The 16,455-nt window shown below is 39.9% G+C and overlaps 1 protein-coding gene across 1 annotated transcript in view; it reads left to right on the forward strand.

The window, feature by feature from the left end:
- mast1a (microtubule associated serine/threonine kinase 1a) overlaps positions 1 to 16,455 on the forward strand; it is a gene marked incomplete at both ends in the record, with an annotated part of 64,420 nt that overhangs the window by 7,681 nt on the left and 40,284 nt on the right. The window contains one exon of the mRNA XM_080029237.1: positions 6,862 to 6,893. Coding sequence (XP_079885363.1) covers positions 6,862 to 6,893 — 32 coding nt within the window. The remainder of the gene's footprint in view (positions 1 to 6,861; positions 6,894 to 16,455) is intronic.

The following is a 16,455-nucleotide window of genomic DNA, read 5'->3' on the forward strand; positions in this document are numbered from 1 at the left end:
CCCACAGCACCTTCAGACCGGCTTTCTCCTCTGGGGCAGCTTTCCTCCAACTCTTGCACAGCTGGCGTCGGTTGCGTACCAGCTCTTCAATGCATTTCTCCCTCCGTCCTATACGCTGCGGGGCTGGGGCTTTCTTGGCGGTCACTTCTCCAAACATCCCTCTACATTCCTCATAAATGATGTTGCCGACCATGTTCAGTTTCCGATCCACATTGCCTCACAGAGAATGCTCCAATACTTCACTTAGCTGTTGGTCAAGTCTGCGCCACTCCTCTTGATTGTTTGCCTTAGAATATAACACACATATAATATTCATCCGCGCCTGTGATAACTCTTGTGTTTATTACTGATAGTACTAGCTTCTGTTGTCTGTATTTTACGTGTCAGGATCAGCTTGGATTATTTTCTCAAATGGGCAACCGTGGATTTTAATTGGATAAGATAGTTAAAAGAGTTGATGACAGATGAGGCTGATCAATTTTAATGACTATTCCTGAAGACAGATGCACTAAAGGAATTCAAACAGAATGGACAAACATATTAAATGTATTGTAAAGCTTTAGCTAATGATTGTTTCAGTCAATTTATTTTTTGGATTACTCCATTTCTAAGTCTATAATATCTCAAGAAATTGTGAATATTGCAGATCAAGAGTTCCTTAGATTCCAAGGTAATATGTAATGATAATACAGAAAGTCTACAAATTCCCACGTTTATTGATGAATGAAAGTCCAATATTTTGCCTTACAGTTCCTTCTTTCTGGTATGAAATCTGTAAAACAAAAAAGTAACCTTTATTAGTAACCAGAAAGTCTAATCTCGCCCTGTTATGTAGCAAGACAGTGAAATAAACAGCATAGTGATAAACATCACAATAAACAGAAATGAACATAATACCTTCTTAGAAATTGTATTCAGATTATCTTGGTAAATGACCATATACGTGGTATTTAAAACCTCTGTTTGTACTGCACTCTCGTTGCATTTTGATCTACCATGTGACTTTAGACTTATCTGAAAATATCCCTAATTTTGTATTATACATGTCTAGGTTAGTTTTTTTTGCATGTTGTCTTATTATGTATGACTTGAAACCCATATATTTCAAGGTCATTGTTACACAATACAGTGATGTAACTGAGAAGTTTCACAGGTTGTCATGGTCACTTGAATAAAGCAGAATATTGTTCTAAGAAATTATGGTGTGACCAGTATCATGGCAACAACACGTACAATAGCTGTCTATGAGATAGACAGTTACATTGAGAGGGAGCAGGTGTTTGGGGTTTTATCCATTAGCCACCCCGATAACCTCATACACACACACACACACACACACACACACACACACACACTCGTATAAGACTCCTGCGGGGCTCTTTCTGACTCATACTGGCCAAGCTCACTTCCTCTTGATGATGTAACTCATTAGTTGTCCACGAAAGAGCTCACTATGATGGATGATGTCACTCCCATTGAAAAAATAAGTGATCACTCTCTTCCAAACTGAGAATTGCTTCCAGGCCCCGATCTGATCGGTGTATTGTAAGAGTTTTACATTTTGGTAAATGCCTTTAATGCTTTCCTCAAGAGAGTTAGATGTGAGGAGTGAGTGTGTCTATACACCGAATACATAACTATAGCTTAAAGTTATACTCCGTCAGATTTTTATCTATCAAATAGTGAGTTAAAACAATGGTGATTGAGAATATGACCCACTTAAGCTTTTGTATTTGCTGCTTTGTCCTGTTATACTATGAGATTAGCAACCTGGTATTTCCCATGCTGCAGCGGTACATTCTTGTACTCAGGGCATGTTAGCTTCAGACTCAGTAGTACTGACAGTTTGTAATATTAGGAGTAATTGTGTAATCTAACTATATTTGAGGATTTTGGAATGACTGGAGAGATACAGCACCCCTGTGAGTCAATTTTAAATATATCACGAAATCAGAAAAGGATTGTTAGTTAGTTTTTCAAATCACTCAAGTGATGATGTTTACTGCTATCCTGATTTACATTTATTCCAATAATGATAACATAAGTTGTGTTTAATTTATCACGATTCAAGATGAAATCCAATATCCTCCCATCCCTATCAGAAAAGCTGTGCAGCAGTAGATTGAATTAAATAGATAACCTGTTAGTTAGTACACTTTAGAGGTGAGGTTATCTGTTAGGTAGATTTTTTAAGATTGGGAGTCAGGCTAGTTGTTCCCGCCTGCCTCAGTCTTTATACTGAGATAAGCTAATCATCTTCCATCTTGACATTCATACTATCTTCTAATCTAACTCTCGCCACAAACTAAGCGACGAAGTGTATTTTCCCCAATGTAGAACTATTCCTTTCATATACCAGTCTGTGCAGAGTAGCATTTGTCAAGTTTCTACATGTTCGTGTGATTACTGCACTACTGCAGCATTTAAATCCCCAAGAGGGTCAATTATGGTGGCTATTTCTTCAACATGCCTTTGGAAAACAGATTATTTCTCATTGCAATGTGTTTCTGCAGACTGGAAGGGTATCTACTGCTCTGTGGGATTGTTAGCGTCTATAGTGCTGGTGAGTACATCGGGTGAGTTTGGGTAGTAAGTTTGTTTTGAGATTGTTTGGAGAGGAGAGGTCCAGCTGTCAAGTCATGTTTCATCTGCTTGTAATGCGTGTTTACTTATACAAAGACACTACGTTTGTGTGAGTGTGTGTGTGAGAGAGAGAAAGAGAGAGTGAGAGATGGGGGTGGGGGACAGTACTGTGAAATCATTCCCTGAAAATTACAATTCGTGGCTCTTATTTTCTTCTCAAGTTATTGTTTGTTTTCTACTTCTGACCCTGGTGTGGTTTGTCGCTTTGATCCCCTTCTGTTTTTTTGACATGTCTGCGAGTCGTTAAGCCATCCCATAGTGAAAAGAAACAAATACCGGTACTAATATCTTTTAGCTGAGCCATTGGGCTTTATAAAATAGCTTAATAAGCTGCGCAGGACAGGCTGACAACAGAAATTGGTGAAAACCTGATTTTACTTAAGCCGATCATGTGAGGAATAGATGGGCAACATGCATCACAGATTCATCCCAGTCGATCCTTATCACATCAGAATCCTTGCTGTTGTGTCCCAGTGTCGTAAATATAGCTGCAACATTTTTTAAATTGACTTTGGCTCCACTCAACCTGGTGGTTCCTGAAGCTCTGAAGGCTCGGAGCACTTAGGAGAGATCAGTTTTCAAACTGTTTTCCACTTCCACTAGACATTGACAAAGACATCACAAAACTGGCTACAGATGAATCTCATCCTACACCACTGTTTGAACCATTATATTATTAGAAATAATAATAAGTGTTATATTTTCTAAACCAGAGTGTCCGGGTTTTCTTGTTCCTCTATTTGGAAAGCTACTTTGTTAAGAAAAGTTGTTCTTACGTTTGATGCATCAACTTCTTTTGACTTTTTTTGCCCGATTTGCCCTTGACTGAGGTTTATCTCTGCAATGGATTATGATCAGTGCAGGCCAAGCAAAGCCAATATTTGTTAAGCAAATGATTGGATTGTAAAATGTAGGATAATCAGGTGCAATTGTGTGTGAAACATCATACAATTTTACCTCTTCTCAAATCTAACAATATATTAATAAAAAATTGCAACTGATTTCCACACTAACACAATAATGACTATAGGTTAAGACAACTGTGTAGGATAAATGGAAAATAGTATGGCCTTTTGATTTCTGTCACATAACTGGGTTTCATCTCATTTTGAATTTTGTTTACTTTCACTTCAAGGCATTTAAAATGCCTGACTGACTCATTAAATACAGTTCCCTAAAGGAATTTGATTTACGCATGGTTTGTCTATATTCTGAAAAAGTGCTTTATAGGCATTATAAAACAATTACTTTGAAATATACAGTGTAGTGTGAAAGTTTGTGAACCCCTTGAGCCTTTTGGAATTTTATTTATTTTAACCATTATTAATTCATTTTTATCAATACCAGTATTTTTTAGATGAAATAACAGATGTTTGTTTATCAATTCAACATTTTTCTTTTCCAGAAATCAACTGTCAAAACAGATAAAACAAATTATTTGACAAATGTTGTATGTGCAAAAGTTTGTGAACCCTGAGCTGCATTGCTTAAATCGAGCAAGGTAAACACAATCAGGTGGGCCAAATCGAGTGATGAAATAGACCAATGTAATGAGAAATCTTCAGGGAAGAAATTGGGCGGCACTAGATAAAACAAAGATAAAACAAGGTCAGTTTAGGCCCACCAAACTGAACCCATACAGGTCAGACATGCTCAAAGGGGAAACAATCTCAGAGGATCTCAGGAATAGAGTTTTGATGTTGCACATTTGTCTGGGGACAGCTATAAATTCATATAAAAAAGTTTGAGCTCCATCGGTCCACCGTGAGGCAAATCATCTACAAATGGAGAGCTTTAAGAGTGACTTAACATCTGCCTAGAAGTGGACTTCCTTCAACAATATCCTCAAGCGCCACAAGAAAAGGGATTTTTCAGGTAAAAGCCAACCCAAACATTACATCTGGAGATTTGCAGACCATTTGCCACCACCGTTCTTCACTTGGGAGAAGGTTCTCTTGGTGGTAGGCAGAGTTGCGTTTTTGCCCAAACATGGCGGTTTTGGTTGTGACCAAACAGTTCAATTTTGGACAAATCTGTCCACAGAAAAGACTTCAGGTATCTCCAGGTGCTCTCTGGCAAAGTTGTGACAAGCACTTTTGTTCTTTTTGAGAGCAGAGGCTTCTTCAGCAACCCTCCCTTGAAAGCCATGTTGACTTATTAGGGGGCCAAGCCCGAGTAGGGCTGGGACCGCGTTTTGCAGAGCAACGCGGTTCCCAAGCCCTGCGGGGCAGGGAACCCTATTGTTCTTGTAGGGATTATTCTTTCTTATTATTATTCTTCCACTCGTAGAACTGGTGCTGCAGCCCAAACCGTAAAGGGTTGGGACATGCCACTTGCATGGCTTATCCAGGTCCGTACCTGGTACGCAGACAAAAAAATTCAGACATGCCGGCCACTAGGTGGCGCTACAACAGCCGAAAAACACGTTTGGGATTATAACTCCCACACCGAAAGTCCGACAGTCAAAAACTTTATATCCACATATGCCCACAAGTCAGCTGCATCTTTTGAGATAGGCCACGCCCATTTGCGTATATATACATTTTTCGCTACATCGCAAAAACTGTGTCAGTCACCAAAACATACTCCTCCTACAGTTTTCGCCCGATTTGGACGAAACCAAAAGCATTATTCTCTACCGACTCCCACGAGCAAGATTTGGTCAAATAGTTTTTCTACGACCATCGGAAGACCAAACGGTAGCGCTTTAAAGATTCGCGAACATTCCTTAAAAAAAAAAAAAAGGTGGATTTTCTTGAAACTGAAGGGAGACTATGATGGGGCATACTTGAGCCTATGGCAAAAATATGGGCAAGAAATTCCTATGTGGGCCGGACTTATTAAAAAAAAGAGTTTTTAATTTTTTTTGCCTGTTTTCGCCATTTTCTAAGTCTTTAGGCGGGAAAATGGGAAAATTCAAAAAAGTGTCTTTACAATGGAGAGGTTCACAATTTGATTTTGCTATAACTCCCCAACCAAACATCGCACATTCAAAAACTTGACATCCACTTGTTTGGTACATTGAGCTGCATCTTTCTATCTAACAAAGTTTTGCGAATGTCATCCATAGGGGGCGCCAAAACCACTAAAAGCAAAGAAAACGCGTTTGGGGCTATAACTCCCACACCGAACATCGCACATTCAAAAACTTTACATCCCCGGATTCCGTGAAGCGAGGGGCCGGCGCCGCGGGCGACGACGCCCGATCCCGAGTCGCGTGGGAGGCTTGGCCCCCGTTCACAACTGCTTGCAGTTCTAGTTCTTATTCTTATTGTGGAACCATGCACATCTGTCCCAGATGCTGCAAGAGAGGTCTGCAAATCACTAGATGTAATGTTTGGGTTGGCTTTTAACTGAAAAATAACTTTTTTTGTGGTGCTTATGGATATTTTTGAAGGAAGTCTACTTCTAGGCAGATATTCAGTCACTCTTAAAGCTCACCATTTGTAGATGATTTGCCTCACGGTGGACCGATGGAGCTCAAACTTTTTTTAAATTAATTTATAGCTGTCCCCTGACAAATGTGCAGCATCACAACTCTATTCCTGAGATCCTCTGAGATTTTCTTCGCTTTTAGCATGTCTGACCTGTATGGGTTCACTTTGGTGAGCCTAAACTGACCTGGTTTGATCTCTGTTTTATCTAGTGCCGCCCAATTTCTTCCCTATAGATCTCTCACTACATTGGTCCATTTCATCACTCAATTTGGCCCATCTGATTGTGTTTACCTGCTCCATTTAAGAAATGCAGCTCAGGGTTCACAAACTTTTGCAGATACAACATTTGTCAAATAATTTGTTTTATCTGTTTTAACAGTTGATTTCTGGAAAAGAAAAATGTTGAATTGATAAACAAACATCTGTTATTTCATATAAAAAATACTGGTATTGATAAAAATTAATTAATAATGGTTAAAATAAATAAAATTCCAAAAGGCTCAAGGGGTTCACACACTTTCACACAGCACTGTATGTGTTCTTAAAGATAGTAAAGGTTTCCTGGTTTCAGGCTTTAGCTGAATTGTTGAGGCTTGCAGTGTCTATAAGGGTGATTACAGGAAGGATTACACTAATTCATATTGAATAACTTACAGTATTATAATATTAAGTCCTGTAATAACAGACTGCATGATATGTAAAACTAATCTAATGAGGCTTATCTGTCTCCATCTCTCCCTCTTTTTTTTCTTTCTCTCTCTTGCTTTTTCTTTCCACCCAGAAGGATCTACCTCTGCCCCGAAAAAGTAGCAGGTGAGTTCACATTTATGCAAGTTTAATGTATTTCAGTTTGTACTTAATACTGGCTGTTGTTAATGTGTGAGAACCCTTCTCCACACTGTAGGTCAGTTTTTCTGATGGAATTTTTGAATTTGGTGGACTGATTTAATTCTGTGTGATTTAATTCTCTAAGCAATATCTATTTATGGATAATTTGGCGGGAAAACAAAAATCACTTTTGTGTGCCGTGACTTAATATACCAGAGATGATTTTGTATCTTGTTTTATTACCACATAATGCAAACCAGACCCAATCTATGAACTGTGAGATCTACACAGACCAGGAAGGAATAATATTCCTCAGGGCTTTGAATTGTTCCAGCTTTGTAAAGGAAGTCAGGTTGAAGTGATAGAACCTTGTCTCCAGACTGCAGCATGTTCTAGCTTTGCAGGAGCCCTTTCACTCTCAGAGCATCAATCTGTTGCACCACTGAGCTGTACAATGAAAGTTCAGCAGCAGGAGAGCAGGCTGTGACCTCAGTGCCCTGTGTGAGAGGTGGCAGCAGGGAGGGAATGGAGCAGTAGCCTACATGATGTGCAACACACTGGAGTTAAGCCATCAAATGTTCATTGCAGTTAGGAAAGGACTGACATGTTTTATGACATGTTTTCATGTTGTTAATTTCTATAAAAAGTCTCTTGTTCATACTGGCTGCTGATGATGATCCCTCCTTAGGGTGAGTTCAGTGTTATCCTTTGATGACAAATCTCTTTTTTATTTTTATTTTTTACACATAATAGAAATACGAAATATAGAGTACAGAGTGTATTTCGTCCAACATCACATCCATTGGAATTGTTTTGAAAGCAGTTCTCTTTGTTGCCAGTATGATCAAAAGAAACAACTACAGCAGACAATAAATGTGCATTTGGTCTTGTGAGTGTTGTTTGCGGGACAGACTTGAAGACAAACAAGTGATTGAATGCATTAAACTGTGGTGAACAAAAAGAATATTGAGCCACATTTAGGGCACCAAAGCACTTCTCCTATAACATTATTAAAAAAGAACAAAGGATTTTTGTTTTTATTCTCAGACATTTCTACCATTGGAGTTTTCTGGTCATTTTGTACATCAACTTACTTTGTTAAATGTACTATTAAGCTGAAACTGAAACTACAAACAGTGTTTCAATAAACACAAGCTACTCTTCTTTTACACATGTGGTGAAGATTTGTTTTGCTTTGATTTTATTTGTTAACTTGACTGCATTCAAAATTAAGAAGAATTTTCATTGATCCCCAGGAGGAAAATGTAGCATTTCAACAGCATAAGAAACAAACTGGAGACATTTAGGTCAGACCATAGATAGTATATACAATGGATGTAGCATCCGGGCTGACCTCAGTTATTCCAACTGCATCCAATCGTCCTGGCTTATGCGCGTCGCCATCTTGTCAGTTTTTACTCCACCTCTTTTCCTCGAACCGAAAAAGGGCATTAATGTGACGTCGGGGGGAGGTAGATACGCCCATCTGGCTGACGTATACCTCAGAAGTGAAGTGAAGGCCAACGGGCGGCTAGTTGTCACTCAAGAGACCACGCCGACAGACTAGAATATGTTTTTTTTGTACCAGGCCTTACATAGGTTTAATAATGCTGTGAAAACGGCATACTTAACATGGAAGTCAATTAGAAATTGCTTTGTTTTGAAACCTGCCCCTAGTGGCCACTCGGCTCACTGCTATTTTTGTCACTTCCGCGTTGGATGCTGGTAGAACTCGCTGTGGTTGGGGCTTGGGTCATACATACAGCAACATAGAAAAATGTATACAAATAACACTAGGCAAAGATACTGCCTGAGGTGAAAGAGACATGCCTGTGTCCCAAAAAAGCAACGGGACGTTAGTTTCTGTTGATCACCCAGCAGTGGCAGTGACACACAGCCCTTTGTAGGCCATTAAGCTACTACAAAACCGTCAGTGCCCGATGGCTGCAATTTGCATCAAAATTCATAGTCCTTTTTGGAGTCTTAACTAGATTCTGCGTTATCTAAATTTCCCGAGGATATCACTATTTCTGTCCCATGTCCATCACGATTAATCATCCATAAATCCTCAGACGTCATGGAAAATGATGCTCCTTATCTCTCTCAAAACCAATTTGTAAATTTTTTCAGTTCACCTCACTGACCTCTAATTATTTGCCATTGTTTTTAAAGATAGAAAGTGACGGAATGCTTGAAGATGAGAGCCTCTCGAGCCTCATTTCAGCTCTCAGGGTGCTCTCGTATCCAATTATTAAACATCAAAATTAGATATTAATGTTGTAAGGCAGCTTCACGAAACATTGTTTGCTTCTCAGAGAAAGAGAAAGATGCAGTTGGATACTCCACAGAGGTTCATTGCAATTAGCAACTGAATCAGAAAGCCCTGGAGTTGTTTTCTGAGCAATTTAGAAAAGAGTGGGATTAAGTTATCCTGAGAGGTTTGACAAACTGTTAAGAAATCTTAACTTGGTTTGTGCATTTCAAAAGCTGTTACACTTAACAGTAATCGCAGGGGAAATGTGAAATAAGGAGTACAAACTGATATTGGCTTTGAATGCAGCTGATGCTCTTGTTGTAGCCTATAGGAGTCTCTGTCCATGGTGCTGAAATGAAACTCACCACTCACAACAGAAAGATTTTTCTTTACTCAAGGGACATTCATTTGAACCGTTTGTCACTGTCTGTCATTTCTGTTCACTATTTGACAATTAGGGCTGTCAAATTAACGCGTTAATTTTGATTAATTAATCACAGAAAAATTAACGCAGATTAATCGCACTTCTATAGTGCCCTTTGACCCGGTGCAAAAGTGGTGCGCAGCTGCACCGAGCTGAACCTGTAGCTTGCATACACGGCCCGCATAGGTGAAAGGGATAAAAGTAAAGAGAGAAGCTGGGGGAAAGGGAGGGCCGAGGGCTCTTTGGACGGTTTATGGGATGCTTCGGGCAAATAAGCATGAAGGTAGGAAGACATCTTACTTTATTCTCCGCAGTGTCTGTGCATTATTGATTTAGTGGGTGCAACAATGTAGGTTCAAAAGTATCTCTCAATCTTCCTCCGTGTGTACAATTTAGTTTGCTAGCTGTCTCGTCTCCCGCGTAAACGGACACCCGCGCCGTGTGTGTGTGTGTGTGTGTGTGTGTCAATATTTTTGCCTATGAGTACGACGATGGGGAATGAATCGGCATAGGCATCTGTGGCAGTGCAGCGCTGTCTGTTGTGGAGACAGAAGTTACGAGAGACGGAGAGCGAGAGAGAGAGAGAGAGAGCCAGAGAGAGAGAGAGAGAGAAACAAACTGTAACAGGCTATACAGCTGTTTATAAACAGGTATAAAAGTGTCATAAAAGTATGCGATTAATTTAGATTAATTAATCACAGAGCCTGTAATTAATTAGATTAATTTTTTTTAATCGCTTGACAGCCCTATTGACAATATCCCCTTTATTCACATATTTACTTTGAGAAACTAAATTTTTTTCTCATTTGATTTCTAAGTTGAATTTGGAGAACCTTGGCTGGCTGGCTGTCGCTTCCTCTGCTGCTGCTGAAATCACTTTACAGATCAGACAGAATTTTGGAAAAGTGTCTTACGTCAGCTCCATGCGGTCTTGAAAATGTCTTTGAACATGGGCAAGGGTGTAATTTCCCACAAAATGCTTACACTTTGCCGTCATCATTTTAGAGTTTTGGAATCCCTGAAATCTTTCTGAAATTGCTGTAGTCTGGGGCCTCAGCTCCCCCCCCCCACACACACACACACTACTTTGGGCCTGTATACCTCTGTTCTGTGTGAGCAGAATGTGAATCACTGTGAAATACCTTTATTTGTCGTGTACACTGTTGTTGTTGCTCAGAGCGTGCTGCCAGGTCAGGATGTTGTCAGTGTGAAGCATGGCTTTAATTCCCAGTATTTATAGCTGCGTTTTTATTTAACTTTATTTTTTATTTATTTGTGCATGTAGCTGTCTACTTAATATTCTGTATGCATTTTACTCTGCAGAGGTAGCTTTCTGGCAGCAATGCTCTCATGATATTAGCCTTGTACAGTGGGTATATAATGTGGCTGTTTTTCTCTATCCGTGGGTAATTACAATTTACTGCCTAATCGCTCTGACCGCATTCTTTTGTGTGTGTGTGTCAGTGATCTTAGCGTGCAGCGTGCATGTGTGTCCATGACTGCTGTCATCGGGTGTGTTTTGTCCCTGACCCCTGACTCGTGTGTCAGGGTGGCAGATGTCACAGCATGACATGAAGGAGACACTAGAGCCGGAGGCACTCAGAGCCCTGCACCCTCCTCCTCCTGTTGGATTTTTCGACACACATCCTCCTGTGGGTGGAGCTGGAGTCTCATAATGTGGGTGTAAGGACTTGCTGTTTATAGCAGAATGGGAATAAAGTGATCTGAAGGACAAACGGGTTACCATATATTGAAATACTCAGATGTTAAATATGAAAGATGGAGAAAAAACATTAGACAAAAACAAACACACCATGTCTATATGATATCATGCTCCCCCCCCCCCGTGTTTCAGTGATATCACCAGCCCCCTCCACCTCCTGCCTCCTCCCCCCGCCTCTTCACTCCCATGTATATTTTATCCATCCAGACTCCCACATTAGAGACAGCATCCATTATTGAATTACTCCCCTCAGCACTACTGTGGAACTGTCACCCCACGTCAGCTTTAACATTTGGTGGATTTGTTTCAAAGGGAGGCAGGGCGTGCTCAGGGCACGCTCGCACACACACACACACACACACACACACACACACACACACACACACACACACACACACACACACACACACACACACACACACACACACACACACACACACACACACACACACACACACACACACACACAGAAATGACATCTCTCTTGGCCTGGCATTGCAGAGCAGTTCCTGTGATATCTAGGACAAATGGACAATGCCAGAGATCATCCAATGTGGCATATTGCATAGAGAAAAATAGAACCTGTGAGTGTGTCTCTATGTGCATTTTAAAGGATAAGGCTACAGACAATTCTTGTTAGTTGGATCAAGTTAGTTTCTGGTCTTTTCATGTATTTTCTTTTTTTTTTCTTTTTTGCAGTGGCCATCCACTCTGGTCTCTGTCTTGTCATTAACATTAGTCTCCGCTTCATTGCTTTCTCATCTCTGTTCACCTCTGATTACCTTTCACTCTCGCCTTAAGCATTCTCACTTGCTTTCTGTCACTTGCTTTTTCTCTCTCTCATTCAATGTATATATACATTATAAATCTACTTTGACCCTGCTTCCCAAGTATTTGTTCTTTGCCCCTCTCTCTCCCTCCCTCTCTCTCTCTCTCTCTGCATCCCTCCCCCTCGCTCTGTCGCTCTACGCTTTCTGGCTTGGCACGTTACCCTTGAGAGCAGACCCACAATCCTCTCCCTTTCTGAGAGGGATGCGTGGCAGCCTCTTCCATCTCTCTGTCTCTTTAATCTTCCTTCCTTCCTTCCTCTCTCTATCTCTCTTACAAATATTTCTGATCATTTCACGTCTCTCCTGCACACACTCTCGCTCTTGTACTCACGTGGAGAGAAAGCTTTGAGTGTATGTGGTTAACTGGCCAGAGGAGACTGGCATGCCAGCGTGGAGCATAATCGCTGCCTCTTGACTGCCCTGTGAGTGTGTGTGTGTGTGTTTATTTTTGTGTGTGGATGTGTGGAGGCTCTGCTACTCTCATGTTCATCTGCCAACACAGCCTCTGTTGCTAGCAACATGTTTCGACGAACGAAAAGGTAAACGGCAACAATCTTTCTCCTTGCAGTCTTTTTGACTAGTGTGGTGCCCTGCTGTTGTTGGTGTGTGTTGATTCTTCAAAAAGAAGGTTGTTGTGTTTTCCGTTGTCCCGTCCAGCTCTCATGCTGTCTCACAGTTGTCTGCCTGTCTCCATTTAGCTCCAGCAATATGGTGTGTGTGTGTGTGTGTGTGTGTGTTTGATGTATTTAAACGCATGTGTGTATATAGGTAATGCAATTTTGTGTATACACTCTTGTTTTAAAATCTAATGTGAAGTCTGTGCTTTAGGGCTTTTCAAGTACATTGAGGTTTGAAGATGTGTGTGTGTGTGTGTGTGCTCTCACTGATCAGAGCCCTTTACTGTGGTAATGCACATGTGCACAATGATTGTGTCTGCAATAGATAATGGCTGGTGATGGCTCACCCTTTCACACACCCACAAGCACACGCATCCTCTGGAAGGTATGTGTGTGCTTGGCCAGTGGCCTGTGTGCCAGAGATAGCATTGTGTTATTGTCAGTGTCTAGGGAGTCCTTGTGTAGCGGAGAGCCAACAGTGGGCAGTGCTGGAGTGCTGTCTGCTTAGTACAGACAGTGGGCAGTGCTCTTTTTCTTCCTTCTTCACCTCTTTCTCTATCTTCCACTTTCTCTTTCACATTTATTTCCTGTTCTTAACATCACCTGTCATCTGTTCTTCACGTTTTCCTAATGTCTAAACTGTGCAGACTCCTTCAGTCCCTTTTGCGGTGCTTCAATGTAGCTGATTTCATCTTATCTGATCACACAGAGGATTAGTCTGAGTCTTAAAGTGAGTATGTGTGTGAATGTGTGTGATGTGGCCTTGGAAGACATCTCTCTATGTAATGCAATATTGTTAAACAGCACCATAAACCACATCCTCCGAAGTGACCATACAGTTGACTCAACACCTCTCTGAAACAGAAGATCTTCATGAAGGCACAATTTTTTTGCAAGACTGTTTTGTTAGACTTTGTTAGATTAGTTTTAGCAAGGTCTACCTAATGCGTATTACTGTTGTGGCAAATACTGTTGCTAGACAACATGTGTCACATTAATGAAATGTAACAGGAAATTACTCAAACTAAGGTATTAAGAATTATTATCTTTTGGTGTCGGTGGTGAAACTCAGGTCAGCAGTAGCAAAAAGGTTAAACATTTTCTCAGCCCTAGTTCTGATTTATGCACATCATCAGATAATTTGTCCCAGACATTTCCTTCATTATGCTTTTTAATTATCTTGCTTTCTGTCTCTCTCCTTCTGCTGCTCTGCATTGTGTCTGTGTGCATCACTTCATTTGTGCATGTTGTGTTTCCTTGGCTGGCTGTGGTAATTAAGAGAGATAATACTGTGTGCCCACTTCCAAACAGATTGAGCTAAATGAAGACATTAGAAACAAGTGAGTGAGAGGGAGAACGTGAGGCACGAGACAGAGGAAAAGCCTCAGAGCTACGGGAAGAAGGAGAGAGTATGCTGGAATATAAGGCAGAGATACGACCTCAGGCTCTGCCTTTCATATATTTTCTATATTTAAGAGTAGCCCATTTATGTTAATTTAGCCAATAACGATACAATCTGATCCTCTCTAGTCTTCCTTCCCTATCACTTATTCTTTTCACTTGAAGGTAAAGTCCTTTGGTGCAGTTGCTTTTGACTTGTGAGATCATGAAAAGGAGAGAGAGAAAAAGGATATAGAGGTTTAATAGACTGAAGCTGGATGAAAACAAAGTATTGTACCACTCATACTTATTCTTACAACATACATTTTGGCCATTGCATATAATCCCACTCATGAACAACAAACAGGTTCATCTCATCCCACTCACACGCTAACACTGTTTGCTATCTGATGTATTTACTCTATATGCTCTCCGTCTTTGACTCACAGTGTAACAGATTGCATTTCTTTGCTAATATCAATCATAATAACTCTACATAGAAACATTTCCCACATTGCAGTACTGTAGTTTCATTTTGTTTGGTTCTACCATCTGTTGAGGCTGCAGTCATCATTGAGACAGGGTTATTTTAAGATTCAGCACAGCATACATTATGATGATGCACCTAATAGCTCATAAGCACATACTACAAGTATCTACTTTGGCATCTGCAAATCAACCATAGTTGCAATGAAGCACATACTCACTGGGGTTTTGGCTTTTAGAGGTTACAAAATTAAAGAACTTTCGGTGATATTTTATGTGCACATATTTGTTCATATGTCAGGTTAAAAACAGGAACTTACTATCTGGCAGCACCAGATGCATAAAGCATGGATGTTGCCGGTCTAGTAGAGTGCTATATCTGAATTTCAATGCATGACTGTTTTTTTTAATGAAGGAGCTATACAGTGAAAGATACTATGTAAAATGGGAAAAAAAGGAAACCTAATTTCCATGCTCTACTCCTGTTGTTTGTACCATGACAGCACCATCTGTTACTGGCTAGTGTTCAGGCCGGCCTTAACCAAAACACACATGCTGTTTGTGCTTTATCTTTGATATCGCAATGACTAGATAACACAACATTTCGTAAACAGCCGTGAGTTGGAAGACAACCTTTTAACATGAACTGCATGTGAATGCAATTCAGTCTCCTAAAGTAACCTTGTCATTTTCCAGATAATACATCTGCCAAGAGGCTATGTTTACGCTCTCCATTGATATTTAAGTAGTGATCATCAAGTATTTTAATTATTAGGATTCATTTACACACACGTTCAAACTATTTGTATGATGGGATGATGTTACACAGTGTATCCTTGCCTTTATTGCTAATGTGAGTAGAACGTTTTGAATATTGATACCTAACACAAAACATCATACAAAAGTGTAATTAGAGTGGAGCACTGAGCTCATTTTGCTCCTGCACATAGTTTTTATACTTGAGCATTAAAGGTAATTATTTTAAACAGTAGTTGAAGTATCTTTGAATGAATGTAGCTTCTAAACTGACTCTCAGTTAACTGATCAAACCATATCAATGAAGAGGAAGAAGCATAGATGCAGTTGAAAAAGCTAGTTAATTGGCCTGTTTTTTTCAGTCAAAGTTTGAGTAATAGCTCCTATTTGTCTTTCTGATTGTGAATGTGAATTTGTTCCGGTCAAGAGAAAACATTTGCACATTGTAATCCCTCTAATACTTGCAAAGATATTTATTAAAACCACACTATATATTTTCTTTTTGCATAGATTATTATACATTTAGTATGTTAAAGTACTTTTTGTTTTTTAAACCCAATTTTGTGTTTGACTCCCAGGTGATATCACACAGCATGTAGTTTAAGAGTCAGCATATGCTGGACAGTAGAGCTGTGATGATAAGTTCAATGAGCAGCAATGTAAATACTGTAAGTGATGAATAATTTCAGTATTTTTTTAGCAGAAACGCCTAAAATCTACTAGTTCTAGTTTCTTAACCCTCGTGGCTCTTCTTCTATGACAATAAAATAAATATATTTGGATATATTTCTTCTGGATAAGAGACTGGTGGGAACTAAAGTAATGATGATATTAAATACATGCTTTTTTATCGTCTAATGTTGTGCAAAATGCAACACATAAACTCTGACCTTTTGTCCAGGGTGGCCCCATTGTGTTAAATCATCATATATATTGTGTAGATTCTTAACTGGATGTAGATCATCAGGAACTTGAAAATATGCACACCACAAACAAAATTATCATCTGGTCACAAACAGTCAAACGCTGTTGATCCACAGTTGAACCATTTAGCTGATCCTTGAAGCTTGTTTAAAA

The sequence above is a fragment of the Ammodytes marinus genome (genome assembly GCF_949987685.1).
Source record: "Ammodytes marinus genome assembly, chromosome: 6".
Classification (NCBI taxonomy): Eukaryota; Metazoa; Chordata; class Actinopteri; order Uranoscopiformes; family Ammodytidae; genus Ammodytes; species Ammodytes marinus.